The sequence below is a fragment of the Cygnus atratus genome, chromosome 23 (assembly GCF_013377495.2).
Source record: "Cygnus atratus isolate AKBS03 ecotype Queensland, Australia chromosome 23, CAtr_DNAZoo_HiC_assembly, whole genome shotgun sequence".
Classification (NCBI taxonomy): domain Eukaryota; kingdom Metazoa; phylum Chordata; class Aves; order Anseriformes; family Anatidae; genus Cygnus; species Cygnus atratus.
Genome location: NC_066384.1, coordinates 7,160,571 through 7,179,577, shown reverse-complemented (window position 1 = coordinate 7,179,577; position 19,007 = coordinate 7,160,571). Strand labels below are relative to the sequence as shown.

At 52.0% G+C, this 19,007-nt stretch overlaps 1 protein-coding gene across 1 annotated transcript; it reads right to left on the bottom strand.

Annotated features, from left to right (window-relative positions):
* Positions 1-927: 927 nt before the first annotated feature.
* On the bottom strand, positions 928-9,289 carry THEMIS2 (thymocyte selection associated family member 2). Its single transcript, XM_035565122.1, has 5 exons — positions 9,196-9,289; positions 3,312-3,452; positions 2,995-3,195; positions 1,581-2,807; positions 928-1,022 (listed from the first exon to the last, which is right to left on the bottom strand). Exons 1-5 carry the CDS (start codon positions 9,287-9,289, stop codon positions 928-930), a joined length of 1,758 nt encoding a protein of 585 aa, XP_035421015.1.
* Between the last annotated feature and the right edge of the window lie 9,718 nt (positions 9,290-19,007).

Sequence of the window (19,007 nt, the reverse complement as noted above, 5' to 3'; positions counted from 1 at the left end):
TGCCCAACTGTTTGCTGCTCTGGTGCAGTTGGAGAGTCCCACGAGTGACAGCAGAGGATGCAATCCATCACACAACAGCCAGCTACAGCAGAGCAGGAAGGATTTAGTCTGTGTATGTGGCTGTTCCTCAGGCATATGGGCTGCTTGCATTCATAGAATCATATGGGGCTGAGGTTGGAAGGGACATTAAAGATCATCCAGTTCCAATCCCCCTGCCACCAGCAGGGATGCCACCCACTAGATCAGGTTGCTCAGGGCCTCATCCAACCTGGCCTCGAACACCTTCAGGGATGGGGCATCCACAACTTTTCTGGGCAACCTGTTCCAGTGCCTTACTACCCTTACAGTGAAGAATTTCCTACTAACCTCTGATCTAAATCTCCCCACTTTTAGTTTAAAAACCATTCCCCCTTGTCCTGTCATTGCCCAAGCAAAAAGTTGTTCTCCATCCTTTCTATAAGTCCCCTTTAAGTACTGAAAAGCTTCAGTGAGGTGACCCCAGAGCCTTCTCTTCTGTAGGCTGAACAGCCCCAGATCTCTCAGCCTTTCTTCATAGGAGAGGTGCTCCAGCCCCTTGATCATCTTCATGGTCCTCTGGACCAGCTCTAACAGCCCCACATCCTTCTTGTGCTGGGGACCCCAGACCTGGATGCAGGACTGGAGTCTTCGCTAGTAGGGCCTCACAGGGGCAGAGCAGAGGGGGGACAAGCCCCTCCCTTGACCTGCTGGCCACTCCTCTGCTAATGCAGACCAGGATGCATTCAAGGAAAGGGGGAAGTATTATTTGCATCATCGAGGCAGTTGGAAATTGTGCTGTGGACCCCTAAGGTTGTATTTAGCCTTTATTTAATAGGCTATTTAATGGCCTTAATTTAATACAAGATCTAAGAAAATTCGGAGGCTGGACAGCTTCCAGAAACCAGATGATTAGAAAGGAAAAACAGTCTGCATTTTGTGAATTGTCTTTTGAATGTCTTCTTCAATGACTTCATAGTCATGTTCATCACTGCTTTTCTCCATGTCTGCAAGAGAGAAGCACAGACTATGTACATAAACGGAGCTGGAGCATGGTGGAAACCCTATAGGGGGATGCCTCAGCCTGCCCTCCCCTCCTCCCTGGTGTGGTGGTGCAGGAGGAGTACCTGCACCAGGACTCAGCAGTAGCCCCAGCGAGTATGGGACCAAGCACCTGGAAGGAAAAGGGCTTCTCGCCACTATAGACACTGGCTTCCAGTGCCACGGGTCCCTTGCAATCTGTGGGGCAGGAACATTCTGCATTTGATAGCAGGTCAAGGCCAAGTGCTCGTGTACAGTGTTCATTTCTCAATAGCCCTGGAGGCCAGACCTTGTTTTCCTTCATGCCATGGCCCATGTGTGGGACAAGGGATGGGGCAGCCACCCACGGAAACCCAGCTGGTCTGGGGTTGGGTACGTGGGTGCCGGTCTCCCCAGCAGAACATCTCTGCCTCATGTCCCCATGGGGACAGCCCCAGATACCTCATGGCCAGCAGTGCCCCACGACAATACAAATAATACACACGTAGAACCCGCTATTGCTACTGGGGGCCCCATCCCCTCACCTGTGTTACTGGGAGCCTTGTGGGACCGGGGAGCTGCCAGCAGACGGGGGCGTGGGCTGTACTCATTGGGGGTGCTCCGATGGGTAGTGAGGCTCTTCGCCTTCTGGGGAAGGACCAACGGCGGCGGCAGTGGAGGAGCCAGGCGTGTCTGGGAGCTGGTGGTGGGGCTGGGGGCCAGGGAGCGCTTTCCCCTGGAGCGTGCCCTGTCCTTCTGCTCCGGGGCAGGGCATGGCTGCACCTGCACATCTCTACCAGCCGCCTTCGGCTTGGGGGGCCGTGGGGGTGGCGGGGCTGAGCCACCTGGCAGCTGCGCCAGCAGCTTGTAGTAGAAGGCCTCAGTCAGCTCCTCCACATGGGAGCAGTGTGTGGAGGGGGCCTGGGAGTGGACGGGCTCCTCAGTGAGGACAAGGGTGAGGTCCAACCACTGGGGCGGGATCTCAAAGCCCTTATCTGGCTCCTCACAGAAGCTGCTGATCAAAAAGGGCTGGGTGATGCGGGCCTCCAGCCGCAGTGCAGGGAAGGAGCCCAGCACATCCCTCTCCAGGGCTGGGTCTGTGGCCACCACCCGGACATCGCATGGCAGTGGCAGCAGCTCCACCAGCTCCATCAGCCTGTACTTCTTGCTGTCACGCGCCTCCTCCACAAAGCTGCCCCCCAGATCCAGTGGCAGCAGCAGCTCCTCGCCCTCCTCCTCCTCATCCTCCTCCTCACTATGGCGGAGGCACAGGAGCCGGGTGCTGCCACCAGCCAGTAGTAGCTGCCGGGCCTCCAGCCGGTCACCCACACTGAGTGGGGGCACGTTGTCCTCGCGGCCCTCACAGTCCTGTGTTACCACCACGTGCAGCTGCTGGCCAGGCTGCAGGCTGGCTGCCAGCTCCTGCACCCCTGCAAACTGCCGGGGCCGCTGCCTGAAGCGGCCCTGGTAGGCACTGGAGAGAAGGAAACGGCGGGTGCCGCTGCGAGCAGAGGCCAGGACCCTCCAGGTGTGGGAGCAGCTGTGGATCTGCAGCCGCTGTCCCTTCCGCAGGCGGGGGACCCAGGCGCTCTCAAAGATGGTGGCACTGCGGGGCCCCTCCAGGATCTCGACCTGTGTCGGCAGCACCTCCTCCATCCCCAGCACCTCGCTCAGCAGCAGTGGCCGGGAGAAGTGAACGTCCTGTGACTCCTCTGTTACATCCTCCACGTCCACCTCCAGCGTGGAGGGGATCTTCACCTCATCCCTTCGCACTGCAGGGGCAGAGCCACCCTGATCTTGTGCTCGGCCTCTCCCCATGCTGTGGAGAACCTCACCTTGTGCCCACCCTGCCTGTGACCACCCACGCTGCCCATGTCAGGGCCCTAACAACAAACCCGTGTAAGGCCCCCCCCACCCCTCACCCCCAGCACCCCTGCTTGACCCCACAGCAGGACTCACGGTTCATGGTGGCCTGCACCTCGTAGACGGGGCTCAGGAGCAGGGCGTGGGGGCCGATGGTGGGGCACCGTAGGGGCTGTCTCTGCCTGCCCCCCCACTCCAGCGCCTGGTGCAGCGTCAGGCCCTTCTTCATGCCGCCCTCCAGGAAGGGTCCCTGTGGCATGGGGCATGGCCCCAGATCTGGGGCAGGCTGGAAAAGACCTGTGGGAGGGCAAGGCTGAGAACCTGGCAGGTGCAAAGGGCTCCCAGGGAGGAGGGCCCCGTGGGGTGCCACGGGGCTCGGTTGTGGTGGGCTGGGGCAGGGTGTCCTTGCTCACCCTTAAATGTTGGCAGCAGCTCCGTTGTCTGCCCCGTGTGCACATTCTCACAGACAACCTTTTGCAGCGTGACAGCTGTGATTTTCAGCAGATCACCAGTTGACAAGCAGCACTCATTGCCTGCAATCTCATACACGGACCCTGCAGGGAGAGGAGGGACATGTTGTCATTGACAGCCACTGTGCTGAGGCTGGGCTGCGGGGTGCAGGTGTCCCACATGGCCCCAGACAGCCCAGCTGGGTCACATGTGGCTGTGGAGTGGCTCCAGCAACTCTGTTATCCTGTCCTCTCAGAGCATGGGGACAGGGAGCCGTCACCCATCAGCATGGGCACTTGTGCTCTGGGAGCGGTGCAGGAAGCAACTGCTGCCAAGCCCATCAGCTGCTGCTTGCAAGCTGTTCACAAATGGGTTTATTTCTTCTTGGCTGATTAATTTTGAGCCCACATGCTTTGATTACCAGTGGGCAGAGATTGCTCTGATTACCAGTGGGCAGAGATTGCTCTGGATCACACAAGGCCACACTCTCTGCTGCTGCTGCTGCCCCGCACAAGTGGGGCTGCAGCTGGACACCCTAGTGCCAAGTGTAGTGGAGCTCAGCACAGCTGGAGAGGGCTGAGCAACCAGCATCCATCAGGATTTCCTGGAAGACTCTGCCTCTACCAGCATTTTTTAACTGTTGTTAATCTTTGTTAACAACACACAGAATGACAGAAAGATGGGTTTTAGATTCAGACCTTTAAATTTCCTCTAAGCTGTCCTTTGCTGTCTCCTCAGAACATCTGCAGGTGGTTGGTGCTTCCATCTAACACTAGGAGATCCTGACTGAAGTCAGAGATACACAGGAGTCCTGTGAGAGGTGGCAGCAGGGGAAGGTGACCAAAGAGGAATATAGAGATATGGTCTAGAAGGCAGGGTTGGGGTTAGGAAAGCCAAAGCCCACCCAGAACTGAATCTGGCAAGGGATGTGAAGCACAAGAGCTTCTTACAAGTACATCAACAACAAAAGGAAGACTGGGGAAAATGTGGGCCTGCTGCTGAATGTGGCGGTGGACCTGGTGACAAAGGACAAGGAGAAGGCCAAGTTACTCAATGCCTACTTGGTCTCAGCCTTTACCAGAGTAAGACTGGCCTTCAGGAATCTCCCTGAGACCAGAGGAAAAGAAGGCAAAGAAGACCTACTTTTGGTGGAGGATGGTCAGGCCATGGAGATCTTAACAAACGGGACATATGTAAGTCTGTGGGGCCTCATGGGATGCACCCATGAGTGCTGACAGAGTCTCTCAATTATCTTTGAGAGGTCCTGGGTAATCAAGAAGACTAGAAAAAGCAAATGCCACTTCTATGTTCATGAAGAACAAGAGAGGAACCTACAGGCCAGTCACTCTCCCCTCAAGCCCTGGGATGGAACACCTAATTCAGGAAATCATTTCCAGACACATGAAAGATGAAAAGGTGATTGAATCACAGAATCAATAAATATCCTGAGTTGGAAGGGACCCAAAAGGCTCATCAGATCTCACTCCTGGCTCCAACACAGGACCACCCAAAAAAATCAGACCATGTATCTAAGTGCAGTGTCCAAACACTTCTATAACTCTGGCAGGCTCAGTGCTATGCCCAAGTCCTTAGGGAGCCTGTGCCAGTGGCCGACCACCCCCTCGGTGAAGAACTTTTTCCTGATATCCAGCCTGACCCTCCCCTGTCCCAGTTCCATGCTGTTCCCTTGGGTCCTGTCGCTGTCCCCAGAGAGCAGAGCTCAGCGCCTGCCCCTCTGCTCCCCTCATGAGGGAGCTGCAGGCCGCCATGAGGCCTCCCGTCGGCCTGCTCTGCTCTGGGCCCAACAAACCAAAGGACCTCAGCCGCTCCTCATATGTCTTGCCCTCTAGACCCTTCACCATCTTCATAGCCCTCCTTTGGATGCTCTCTAATGGTTTTATGTCCTTATATTGTGGTGCCCAAAACTGCACACAGTACTTGAAGTGAGGCTGCACCAGCGCAGAGCAGAGCGGTACGATCCCTTCCCTCGACCGGCTAGCAGTGCCGTGCCTGATGCACCCCAGGGTATGGTTGGCTCTTTTGGCTGCCAGGGCACGCTGATGACCCAGATTCAACTTGCTGGCAAACAGAACCCCAGACCCCTTTCTGCAGGGCTGTCCTCCAGTCTCTCATTCCCCAGTCTGTACATATAGCCAGGGTTGCCCCTTCCCAGGTGCAGAATCCAGCACTTGCTCTTGTTAAACTTCATACAGTGGTATGTGCCCTCTAGTTTGTATAGATCTCTCTGCAACTTCTCGCTAGCCTCAAGGGAGTCAACATCTACTCCTAACTTAGTGTCACATGCAAACTTAGTATGCATTTGAGTCTGCATCCAGATCATTTATAAAAATATTGAGGAGAATTGGCCCCAGAATGGAGCCCTGAGGAACTCTGCTAGGGACCAGCCTGATGTAACCCCATTTACAATAACACTTTGAACCTAACCCACCATCTAATTGTTCACTCATTGTGTGGTGTACTTGTCTAGATGTATGCTGGATATTTTGTCCAGAAGGATACTGTGAGAAACAGTATGAAAAGCTTTGCTGATTGAGATTAGCATAGATTATCAAAAGGGGATCATATTGTGCTTAACCAACCTGATCACCTTCTACAATGAGGTGTTAGGCTTGGTGGACAAGGGGAGAGCGGTGGGTGGTGTTTACCTTAACTTCAGTAAGGTTTTTGGCACCAAAAATTTTGGCATGTCTCCCATCACATCCTCATAGAGAGGCAGATGAAGTATGGGTTAGACAAGTGCCTGCTGTGTTGGACCGAAAACTGGGTTATGGGCCCAGAGGGTGGTGATCAGTAGCACAAAGTCTACTTGGAAGCCAGTAACTGGTGGTGTACCCCAGATGTCAATACTGTGTCCAGTCTTGCTCAAAATCTTCATTAATAATCTGGATGATGGGGCAGAGAACAAGCTCAGCAGTTTTCCAGATGACACAAAACCGGAAGGACTGGCTGATACACCATGGGGTCGTGCTACTGGCCAAGAGGGGACTCAAGAGGCTAAAGGACAAGCGTGAGGACAGGAACCTCATGAAGTTCAACAAGGAGAAGTTCAAAGTCCTGCCGATGGATGGGAATAAACTCTTAAGTTCTGAGGACTTCCTATGAACTTAAGAAGACTTGTTTTATTGTGTTGGTGGTCTGGCATTGGTACAGCTTGCCCAGAGACTTCATTGAGTCTCCTTCCTTGGAGATCTTCAAAAGCTGCCTGGATGTGGTGCCGTGCCACTGGCTCAGCATGGGTAGGGGTTTGGCCTGCATGGTCACAAGAGGTCCCTGCCAACACCACTGATGCTGTGAGCTTGGCAGTTCCCACCACAAATAGTCTGGGCATGGTCTGTGTCACTGACAAATACCACTTACATGGTGGCAGCCTGTGTTAGGTCATCTGTAATGAAGTCCCATGGCAGTGCCGAGAGGCTAAGCTGTAGCCTGTCCCTGGTGCAGGCTTTGTCCTTTGCGGCAGAGGGCTGAGCTCGAGTGTCCTGGTGCACATGGGCCTGACTGGGGGTGAGCATGAGCAGACACTTCAGGCCGCTCATGCACACACTTGGAGCTCTTTGGTTTAACTCTTCCCATGGGCAGGGGAAACTGGAGGGAGCCGGATGTGGCCGGGGTAGAGGGTGGTGTGAGCTTCCCGCTGCAGGTGGCACCAGCTTTTGGGATTATGCAAGGATCAGCTTCCTGCAGAAATGTAGGAAGCGCTTGCATGGTGTGGAAATGCTTCCAGGGCACGGCTGCTGTGCACCAACGTTCCTGGGGGAGTCACAGGACTCTGGAGCTGTGGTGGGGCTGGGGGTCCCCAGGATGCTGAAGGGGGCCATGGAGGGCCTGTATGGACAGGGAGGAGGGCCGGCAGCTGCAAGGGTCAGGACAGAGCTGGTCTGCAGGCTCAGTGGTGGCAGAGAGGGAGCTGAATGGGTCACCTGGGTGAGCGAGCTGAGCTGACGCCTCTGGCAGCCCCACGTACTGGTCAAACTCGAAACACCATGGCGTGATGTACTGACATGCACAGCCATGCTGGCAGGCTTGAGCAGGACAGAGGGAGCCAAGGCTGGGGACACTGCTGTTGGCAGGCTGGCATCCCTGTGCTCAAGGGGGACAGCATGGCTACAGGCACAGCTGCAGCAACGAGCACAGCTCTGCAGAGTTTAGGGGAAACAGCAAGGTGGGAACAGCCGCAGAGCGCCTGCCCCTGGGACCTCTTCCTCAGGAGAGGGAGAACCTCAATGTGGAAATTACTATGGAAAAATAACTAGGAAGAGGTGAACGAAAGCTAGAAAGCATCAGAAAGTCTCTTGCAGTATGCAAGCACTGGTCCCCCTCCTCCAGCCACACCATGACAGTATCGAGGGCATGATCTGAAATTAGAGGAAGCACACAGTGGGGCTGCACTGCCCGCAGCACAGCCATGCCTTGTGCCATGGTGCAGAGACCTTGTGAAACCCCACATGCCCGGCATGATTGGCTCCCTTGGATGGCAGTGGGACACAGGCTTTGCATGAGGAGGCTTGTGGCTGGTCTGTGTAGGAACCTGAGTTGCTCCTCAGCTCCATCGTAGCATCAAGCCACAGCAGTTGCAACATAAAATATTAGCAAGAATGTGGAGGACATGAAGAGTGTTTGGCTGAGGGAGGAGCCTGAGAAAGGGCTGAGAGTGGCAGGAGTTTTGTTGAAGTTCTTGGAGACACCCTCCCCGCCCCCCTGCAGTCCCCAAAACAGAAAGGCAGAAGTAATGGCAGGAAATCCAGGAATATTCAACTCAAAATGTTTAAGAAACATTATCTCTGCAAGATAACACATCTGCAGGGTGCAATGCTGACTAACCCCCGGTGCATAATCATCTGCCTGTGAGGGTCTAACACCATCCACCAGCAGCCAAGGAAATATGTAGCTGGGAGCCCTGAAAGAGCTGGCCAAGGGGTCCTTGTTGTGCTGACACTTATTTCTAAGCAGTCGGAAATACCTAGAATCTTGTACAATCCATGCCCTGGAAAGCTTTCAGTGCTGATAACGGTGCAGATGTCATAACAGAGGAGATAAACAGTGCAGAAGAGTACAACAGGAATGGCTGGAGACTGAACAATGTAATTGGATGCCAAATGCAAACACCATTTCCAAGCTGTGGGAAAGAGTTGATACTTGACTACACTGCGAAGGGACAGAGTAAGTATGTCTTGGGACACGCTGCCTTTCATGGAGCAGGAGCTCCTCAGACTATGCTGCCATGCCATGATACCGTCCACCACGAGCAATGAATCCTTCTGACCCTGAATTTCTGCACTCAATGAGCTGCTACCAAACATTTTGCAGCCTAAAACTTCTCCCCCCTCTGGGATGGACTCATGACAAACACCCTGCTCCAGCCTCCTCACCACAACTACCAGCAACTGCTAAACATGTTAACTGCTGTTGTTTCAATGAACGGTGGCAGTTTTACTCATTTAGCAAATTTAAGATGTTATCAAGGGCAAAGGCTCTTTGGGAGAGCTAAGCATCCATCTCTGCTGAGCTACAGGGAAAAAGAATTAGACCACTGCTTCTCCTGCTCTTTAAAAGTCAGTGTGACCTAGTGCTAGAAATCTCACAAGTCCTGGTAGTATCTTCCACATTGGTGTTGGCACAGTGGGCAGGATCCCACTGTGCATTCCCATTTTTTTGGGAGACCCAGAAATCCAGCAAAAAACATTTGCTAATTTCTGACTCCATTTCACCACCAACATGGCCATCAGCAGAGGAAATTACACCGGTCAGGGCTTCATCTCTCAGGGCCACGGGGAGGTGGCACAGCCTTGGGGCACTCCTTTGCGTCAGCGGGCACCCAGCACTTACCTTGGAAGTAGACACCAGAGCATATCCTGAGGATGCGGGGTAGGGTGGTGGGGTCCAGGGAGCAGATGTATTCCTGGAAGGAGAGGGGCTCCATGCCTGTGCTGCTGCGTGCTCCGGGGTCCTCTGCAGGGAGTGAACTAAGACAGCTCTGGGCTCTGCTTTCACTTCTGCATGGTTTTCACTTCTGCTTCTAGCAGTGGTAAGTTCCTGCTCCAGATACTTGCTGTTGGCAGCTTTCCAGTCCGTGTAAACAGACTGATGAGCTGCTGTGACAGCCCAATTCCTGTCACCCACGGCCTGTCACGGCCTGGTGGCTCCTAGCGCTGCCCTGCCCATGCTGATGGTGCTGAGGGCAGGCAAAGGCACAGACCCTTGGCTCTGCCATGGTGCTGTCCTGGCTGGACCAATGCTCCAGCCCGGCCTGCCCAGGCTGTCCCCATTGCACACCTCCCATGTGCCAGCCTGCCCTACCCCTCTGTGTCTGAGGCCAGACAGAGTGACGGTGCTGTGGGGCAGAGGCCAGGTCTGAACGGACCATGGCTGAGCTACTGAAGGGCTGTGTCCAGGCAGCCCTCAGCCCTTGGAAGCACACAGGCACCTCCATCCTGCTTACCTCCAGGCATTCAGATTCCACTTGCCCCAGTCACAAATCTCTCCTGCATCATGCCCTGGCTGTGTTCAGCATGCAGAGGAGCAGAGGGGAAGCAGCAGGTCCAGATGGAATCTCTGTGTGGCTGCCTCAGCCCTGGGCAAGGCAGCAGCCACATTCCTGTGTCCAGCACAGGCAGCAGCACCCAGCTCGGCCTCCCATAGAGATGAATCCGTCCCTTGCCAAAGCAGTGGAGCACGGTCCCCATGGCCGCAGGCTCCACACACCAGTCACACAGGCTGCTGAGATGGAAGCATCATTTCTGAGATCTGCAGCTCCTGGTGAGCCTCATCTTTCTAACAACTTTCCTTCAACTCAGCTGATGAATCAAACTGAAGCTGCAGGCTAGGAACAGGAGGAGGATGGGCCTGCATGTAGGACTAAAACTTGAAGAAAGGTATTTTTAAATAGATGATGCACAAAAAGGTGTCTTGCTCTGCTTTGACTCCATTTGCTGAACAGGAATTTCTTAATTCCTTCGTAGAAAGGTGTGTGTTTCCCACTGTTAAGAAGAGTACAAAGCAATCTAAGGGACGGAGAGTGCTGGAGCACTGTGATTCCCCCACAGAAGGCAATTTCAGTATGCCTTCCAGCGTGTCACAGCAGCAGAGGTGTCCAAAGGATTTCAGGCCAAACTGCCACTTGGAGCTGGACTATCCTTGGCACCAGAGCAGCTCAGCTGTGCCAATATCTTGACAACCTACAGGGAGGGAGACCCCACACCTCACTGGTGACCTGTCCCAGGGCTGCACATCCCTCCCAAATGAGATGCTTTCCTATTGCTCAGCCTTGCATGTCCCAGGCTGCAGGCGTGGCCATTGGCCCTTGCTGTCTTGTCTGCCACGTCTGGGAACAGGTTGGCTCCATTGCCTGTGAAACTGTCCTTCGAGTAGTTGTGGGCTGCTATTAGAGCACCCTTCTCCTCTTCTTCACCAGACAAAAGTAGCCCAGCTCCCAAAACCACCCCCTATAGGTGTCACATAAAAAGGTAGTCAAACGTTTGCCTGTTTCAGAGCCCTGCCAAGGACTTTTGCTGAGACAGTTTTGCAAAATTGAAAGTATTTAATAAGTCGACAAGATATAACAGATTCGCAATTGCTGTTGACAAATATACTTACTGCAATAGCACTAATATATGATAACAGTGCTAGCAAAATGCTGTCTGGGGTATTCCTCACCAAAAAGTGAAGGTGCAGAGCTTACCAAGAAGGCATCTTTGTCTTGGAGAAGGAGCACAGCCCATCAACTGCCTCTTTGAGGTCTCCAATGTCTTCTCTTCCCTCCGCCACCCACTTTTCTAACTTATTTTCTCACTTTATCTAACTAATGCTAACACTAATGCTGTTTTTTCTAACACTAACAATTGTCCTTTATACTCTAAACTTAAACTTCCCCCCACATGGTGATGTTTAGCATCATTTGGGTGGAGAGTCAAGTTATAGCCATATATGTTTAGCATGTACTCCATTAAGCTCATTATCATATCCAGGGGTGGATAAAAATATGTTTAAAATAAGAGGACACGGGGAAATTAAATGAAATGGGACAGAAACATACAGTGGCTTAAACAGAACCGTGAGAATTCTAGTAAAGCTAACAAAATACATACATGTATATATTTTAAATATCAATGCCATATAGCTGCTCCCAGGCTTAGCAGCCTATAGTTTACCAAGGAAACAAGCTGGTTGTAGTTGGAGAAGATACCAAAGACTGTCCTTGGTCTTTGCTGAAGTTTCATCCCACAGACGTGAAAAACTAACACCCAAGCAGAAACAGCACACAGGAAACCCAGCACTAGTGCAGCTCTACTCATTGATGCATTTTTGCATTTTGACACTGTTGTGAGATGCAGGTCCACCTGCCCCTGATTCCCAGAGCAGGTGAGTGATACAAGGAAACATGATCAAGGGGGATGCTAGTTTGCAAGGTGTAGAGTGCAACTGTGACAGGACATTTGAGGACCTGGTGTCCAAATCTCCATGGAAATTTGGAAAAATACAAGGAGTCATGAAGGTGTCCAAGCCCTGGACTTGGAGACAGTGAGCATGGAGGTGGTAGGATTGTACACTGGATCTTGCTTGAAAGAGGCCTTTATGAGCAACTCTCAAGGCTGCTGAGTTCCAGCAGCAACAAGCCTGGCCTTGGCCAAAGTGAGTCAGAGCCAAAGAGGAAGGAGATGGGCCAGGAGCATCTCTTTTCTTTAGGGATATGAAGAACTGCATGAGAAGAGGAGTGAGGATAGGGAGAATCACATAATCATAGAATGGCTTGGGTTGGAAGGCACCTCAAAGATCACCTAGTTCCAACCCCCCTGCCATGGACAGGGATGCCACCCACCAGATCAGGTTGCTCAGGGCCTCGTCCAACCTGGCCTTGAACACCTCCAGGGATGGGGCAGCCACAACCTCTCTGGGCAACCAGTTCCAGTGCCTCGCCACCCTCTGAGTGAAGAATTTCCTCCTAACCAATAATCTGAATCTCCCCTCTTTTAGTTTAAAACCATTCCCCCTAGTCCTGTCATTATCTGATTGAGCAGAGTCACTCTCCGTCTTTTTTTATAAGCTCCCTTCAAGTACTGGAAAGCTGCAATGAGGTCACCCCGGAGCCTTCTCTTCTGTGGGCTGAACAGCCCCAGCTCTCTCAGCCTTTCTTCGTAGGAGAGGTGCTCCAGCTCCTTGATCATCTTCGTGGCCCTCCTCTGGACCCGCTCTAACAGATCAACATACTGGGGGGCTCCAGACCTGGACGCAAGACTCCAGGTGGGGCCTCACAGGGGCAGAGCAGAGGGGGACAATCACCTCCCTTAACCTGCTGGCCATGTCTCTCTTGATTCAGCCCAGGACACAGCTGGCCTTCTGGGCTGCCAGCGCGCACTGCTGGCTCATGCCGAGCTTTTTGTCTACCAGAACCCCCAAGTCCTTCTCTGCAGGGCTGCTGTCAGTGAGTTCTTGTCCCACCCGGTCAGCTGCACCCCATCCAGCATCAGCATGCCCAGTCTCTCAAAAGCTTGTCCAGGGTTGTAGAACCCAAAACCTTGGCATGCCACCAGTCTCGCAGCCAATTCACTTAGCCCCTTCGTCTCCTTCTTCCTGGGTCCCAGTCACCAATTGGGAGGACAGAAGAGAACGCTACTTCCGCTCCCGATCCCTTCAACATATTTCCAAGGGACATGGATTTTTCCTTTTTGATATTTCAGAATTTCCTTGGTACAGCTTCGTTTGATCCTACTTGAAAAAGTAGGAAGTGGGAGTCTTTGGACCACACCAGACTCGGTAGTCTCTTTGTAATATCACAAATACAGACCCCAGGCAGCAAACCTCTCTGGAGGGATTGTCCAGATGGCAAATGGGAGCCTCGGTGCCTCTCAGAGAGGAGTCTCCAATGACTAACACCCTTTGCGCCTTTTTTGTGGCACTGGTTTTGATGCAGTTGGGAGGCTGAGCCAACTTTGTGTGGTCAGCCTTTCTGAGTTCTCTTTGGTCTTTCCGAGGTCTTTACTCTTTCTCCCAGAGTCTCCTCTCTCCTGCCTTAGAATCTTGTATCTATTGTGCAGGGGCACTTCATGGGCAGGGGTGAGACAACTCCTCCATCTCTGTTCTGAGACAAGAGTCTACTCTCCCTCGTCGTATGAGTCTTTCAAATGTGCTTGTTTTGGGCTGCATGCTTGTTTCCCTACCCCTTGCCTGGACTTAAGGCGGGGAGAGATGTCCAAGTTGGCTGACAACAGCCCGTAGGGCTGACTGGCTCTGATTTGGGGGCAGCAACACCCGCTCTCATGGTAGCTTAGCCTTGAGCCTGATTTCATCTACTCAGGTTCAAAGGAGAGGTGAACGAGGCTAATGCTTTGCAGCTACCTGGAAGCACGTGTAATGGCCCCGTGAGGTTTGGGATGCCTGTAGGAAGCAAAGTAACCAAGCAGTTGTAGGAGGAAGAGGCAGCAAACTTGTCAGGGCTCTGTGATCCCAAACACAGCCAAAACCCTGGGCTGAATAAATGAGTGGAACTAATCGCACGTAACGCTTTCGCTTCCTCCTGCTCTCGCCAGGCTGGTGTCTTCCTGCTAGCTCTGCCTGCTAGGGGAGGAACAGGACAGTAGGCTGCAGGGCCCTGGGAACTGCTGGTGCCACAAACAAATCCCACCCCCTTCCACACACAGCTCTCACTTCCCCACAGGGACCAGGAAAGGAAAGGACAAATCAGGCACCCTGAGCCTGAGGTCAGGGACCTAGGCTTGGGCTAGGCACACGGCCCCTGGGCTGGGGGCCCCTTTGTGACCACTGTCTCCACCTCTCTGAATTGAGATGCAGAGGCCTGGCAGGCGGTCCCTTCACAGGAGTGCCCTGACAGTAGGACAGCACAAAGAGGTACTCCAACTCGGCTGCATAGGCAGCAGAGGACATCAGAGCGCAGTGACCCACTGCTCCTCCCAGCAAACAGCACCCAGCTCCTCACTAAGGCCAGAGGCCGGCGCAAGCCGTGCAGCCAAAAGGCCAAGGAAGAGGGGTCACCAACAGCATGGGGAACTGAGATGGAAACTCCTCTCAAGGGGATCCTTCCCTCTACTTAAGCATATAATAAGGGTGAGAATGGTCAGTAGAGGTAACAGGGGAAGAGGAAGTTACTACAATCAGAGGAAGTTGCCACAATCTCCCTCTTGGTTCAGCCCACTGACAGTAAAGTGAATGCAATTGCTTTTTTTTTTTTTTTTCCCCTCCAACTGTGCATTTGTCTGAGATGGAAGAAAATACCTATTTTACCTACATACCTACATCACTGACACGCTTAGGTAAAAAAAAAATGCTGAAAATGATTCGCAGAAATTCAAATACTGAACTGGGTGTGGATCAGCACCTACATCTTGACTAGGATTTTGGTCATCAAGAAGCAACTGACACCTACATCCTAGTGCATATTCTCTTCTGCATATGGAGTAACTGAGACAAAATGGTTAAAAGGGAACAGAAAGATGAAACATAACAGAAGGGCCCCGTGATATCAAAATAGGAACAACTGTTGGCCAGCAACTGCCCACAGCCAGAGGGCTGTTATCAGTTTCACATAGTTGATTTCTGCAAAAGACAGGGTGGACAGAAGCAGCCCTTTCAAAAGAAACTTTTTTTCCTGGAACTGGCTTTTTTTCCACCCAAAAACCCACAAGGAAGTGATGAGAACTCAGCAAACAAGTCATATAAATCACATGAAGTTTCTGTGCTCCTAGGCATATGACTAAGTATGACGAGGGAAGAGCAAACATGTATTGGGCTTATAAGGCAAGGTTTTGGTAGTGAGGGCTGGGAGCTCTGTGAGAAGAGTCCAGAAGCTGCCCTGTGTTAGAAAAGAGCCAGTTCTGGAGGGCTCCAAAAGGGACCCAACTGCTGACCAGAGCTGAGCCATGCGCTCTGTGGGAAGAAAGGGGAAAAAATTCTGTGCAACAGCAGCTGGGAGAGAGAGGATTGAGAAACTGAGACAGAAGGAATCCTGCAGACACCAAGGTTGGTGAAGGAGGAGCAGGAGGTGCTCCAGGCACTGGGGCAGAAGTTCCCCTGAGGCCCATGGTGGAGCAGGCTGTCCCCCTGCACCCATGGGGTACCACAGGGGAGCAGATCTCCACGCTGCAGCAGCTCATGGAGAGGAGCCCAGGCAGGAGCAAGGGGTCTCGGGGGAGCTGCTGCCCATAGGGGACCCGTGCTGGAGCAGTTTGCACCTGACAGATGGACCCCGTGGTACAGAGCCGTGTGGGAGCAGTTCTTGAAGAGCTGCAGCCCCCGCAGGATCAGTTCGGGAAGGACGGCATCCCGTGGGAGGAACCCCATGGGGAGCAGGGGCAGAGAGGGACCGAGAAGGAGCAGCAGATGATGTGTAATGGACTGACTGCAACCCCCATTCCCTTCTCCTCTGCACTGCTTCAGGGGAGGAGGTAGAAAAATTGAGATCAAAGTTGTGCCAGGGAAGGGGGGATGGGAGGTGTTTAATTTATTTTTTTCTTACTGCCTTACTGTGTTATCAATTGGCAATAAATGAACTTAATCTTCCCCAAGCTGTCTGCTTAATACATGACAGTAATCCATGAGTGATCCACGTCCTTATCTGAACCAGTGAGTTTTTTTCATTTTGCTTTCTCCTCACCATCCTGCTTAGGAGGGGGAGCAAGGGAGCAGCTTGGTAGGCGCCTGGCCAAGGTCTACCAACCTCAGTGCTGCATGCAAAGGACAGCTCTTTCTACAGCACGATAGCTTGTCTGAAACACCACGTAGTGCCATCTCCTGGCAGAGAGGAGGCTGCTGAAGAAACATTCACGTGGTTTATTTCAGCTTTCACTGAGCTTGATGGCAGATCTCACGTGCAGCTTCCCACAAGAGCGTGCCTAGCCAGTCAGTGCAGTGCAGAGCTTTTTTGGCAGGAGACAGGTTGTACTGGGTTGTACTCAGCATCTGACTGTGTTGTACTCAGCATCAGATGGAGGTGACAGTTCTGGGTGCTACTAGAAACCTGACTGGGCCCTTGGCAAATCCCTCAGCTGTGCAATGTTCTAAACGGCATTTTGGGATCTACACTGAACTGAAAGCCAATAGCCAGGTTCTTGAACCACATGGGCAGTCCCTGCCAGCACAGGACACACTCCACCCCAGCACGTAGGGCTGCTAGCTGCTCTCCAAGCCCCTGCAGTAGATGCTCAAGGAGATGCAATATCATCCTGTCGTGTCCCTTCTGTGCGGGTGACAGCTGGTGGATAGCTGGGAAAACACTGGTTTCCTATTCTCACGCGCAGGGTACCACATGACATCAGATCATTTACTACTTGTTATTTGTAGTCTTTAAATTTGTAGTCTTTAAAAGCCCACCTGGGCTTGCAGCACACACTTTCTTACTCTGTCCATTTTAGCCATTAGCTTGGCCTCTGGACAGTATTCGCAGGCCCAGGGAGGATGATTAGCTATCAGCACTTTTCATTGTACCTGCTGTACTTTTCATGCTCCTGTCCTGAGGGTTCAGTCTCCACTGTCTTTGTGTGGCTTGCCTGGAAGAAAGCAAAATGAAATAGACGCAGAAGTAGAGGCACTCAGAGACAAACAGATGATGTCTGTGCTGTATGGCAGAGGAAAGCTCCTGTGGAAAGCCAGGAACAAGGCTTGGCCAGGTCAGCTTCAGGCCATGGGTGGGAAATCACACTGCCATGAGCACCTACAGATACCAAAGTTGTCCACCTGCTCTTCTGGTGTCCACACTCAACTGGGGAAACCTAAAAATTGCCTAAAGAATTGCCTCGCCTTGCAGGGCAGACAACTGGAGTTTCCACGGATTTTAGGCAGTTTCAAGTCATCCTGCCCTGCTTGTCATTCAAAGTCCTAAGCATACTGTTGTTCTACTACACCTGAAATCCTGAAGTTACAACAAGCAGGAGGTCAGAAGAGCTCCTCAGACAGAAGCAGGAATTGAGATCCCACAAGCAGGGCTCAAGGAAGACTAGCACAGGAGAAATGTTAAGTCAGCTGCTACGACCAAAGCAACAGTAGTCTGTCAGCCTGAAGTATCCTCACCTTGAAGGCTTGTAATGCTTTCCACAGTGGAGCACAAACCACCTCTGACCTGTCAAAAAGCAAGCAGTATCAGAGCTATGAGGTATCTGAGCTTAAGCAGGCAGTGGAATTACTGGTTAAACAGGCCACTTCCAGGCTTTTCCTCATCGTCACCAAACCCTGAAATCGCTATCAAAGTAACTGAGCACACTACTATGCCTATAGAAGAAAGGTTAATGCAGAATGAACTCCTGCAAACTCCTGAAATCATAAAGCCAGTACTTTCACAAAGACACTGGATAAGCAACTTGTTGTGCCTCCTTTTATTAAGGACTTGCCCTGAGATAATACAGGCATAAACATACCATTGCTCACACACCAGGAAAAATGCTGCTGGTGCTCCTTGAGCCTCAACTCACTCCCCTTAGACACGTCTAGAAGTAGGTGAGGAGCCTCTGGCAGGAACCGATCCACTGCAGTCCAGAAATGAGTCAAAAAAGCCCCTGTGGCCAGCTATGGCCAGAGTTGATAGGCTAAGCCAGTACTACTGGCCAGTTCCTCATAGCCCTGCACAGATGCTGGCAGCTTGCCATCTGGGTATCTTTGCAAAGCAGCAGTAAACAACTTCAACCATGGCAGACATATCAGAATAACCAGAGCAGTACTTGGAGCACACCTGTTATTTAAGACCTCCTTCTCCTCCTCTACCATGTTCTGCAAACGTGCCTGAATTTGTCAGAATATGCCAGGTGATATGACAAGACATACAGCTATACCACATCATGGAGGACAGCACAGATGTGGGCTCTTTAGCAGCTTCTCCCCTTCTTACAGCTGCTCTGAAGAGGACAGCATTTCTGGGGGATTCATAAGAAGCAAAAGACAACACCAAAGCAACCATCAAAACTGCTGGACAGCTATTGTGGAAGATGCAGGACCTCTTGAAGGAGGTGGGGAAAAGCATCACAGTTACACAGTCTGATGCACTAAGCTGTTGCCACTACGCCAGGTACTGCTTACTGGTTATGGGACTTTCAGGGGTAGAAGATGGTGACCCAAACCACATAGCTTTCTGTCCTGAACTGGGCACAATCCTACTTCACCCTGTCCACCTTGCACTAACATTCCTGTCCACTACACAGCACAAGCAACGTAGTCTCAGTAGCACCACAGAGCTTGTATGAATGAGAAGCTTTTCCTAGTGTTGAGCAGAGGTTGAAGTGAGATTTTTTTCCTCTTTACTTGCCACTGCTAGATTAAAATAAACAGTTTTGAGTCCAGAGAAATCTACAAATTATCTGACTGTATTGGTCTGCTTTTGAAAAACAAACTCTCAAGCACCACCTGACCTTTGAGACCAGTAACAGCCATTCCACAGCCCCAGTTCCTTGGCTTGTCCTGAGCCACATCTCCCAGCCCATCCCTCTGCTGCAGTCCTTCCCAATTACACTGGCTGTTTCAAAGCACTTGGTGTAGTTGCGTGAACACATACTTCAGCTGGAACACTCCCTGTTCTGCAATGGAAGCTATTCCTACTCTCCTAAAACGCCCCAGGGAACAGTTATCTGCTCTCCAAGAGCAGTCAGTCAGGAACTTCCTCACAGGGTCTAAAACACTGGTATCTTATTGCAAAGCACCCTGTG

Coding starts and splice junctions, on each gene's coding strand:
- THEMIS2 (XM_035565122.1), bottom strand. CDS start 9,289: ATGGAGCCCCTCTCCTTCCAGGAATACATCTGCTCCCTGGACCCCACC. Junction 3,196..3,311: donor GCTGCTGCCAACATTTAAGG/GTGAGCAAGGAC, acceptor GCCCTCCCACAG/GTCTTTTCCAGCCTGCCCCA. Junction 1,023..1,580: donor CAAGGCTCCCAGTAACACAG/GTGAGGGGATGG, acceptor TCTCTCTTGCAG/ACATGGAGAAAAGCAGTGAT.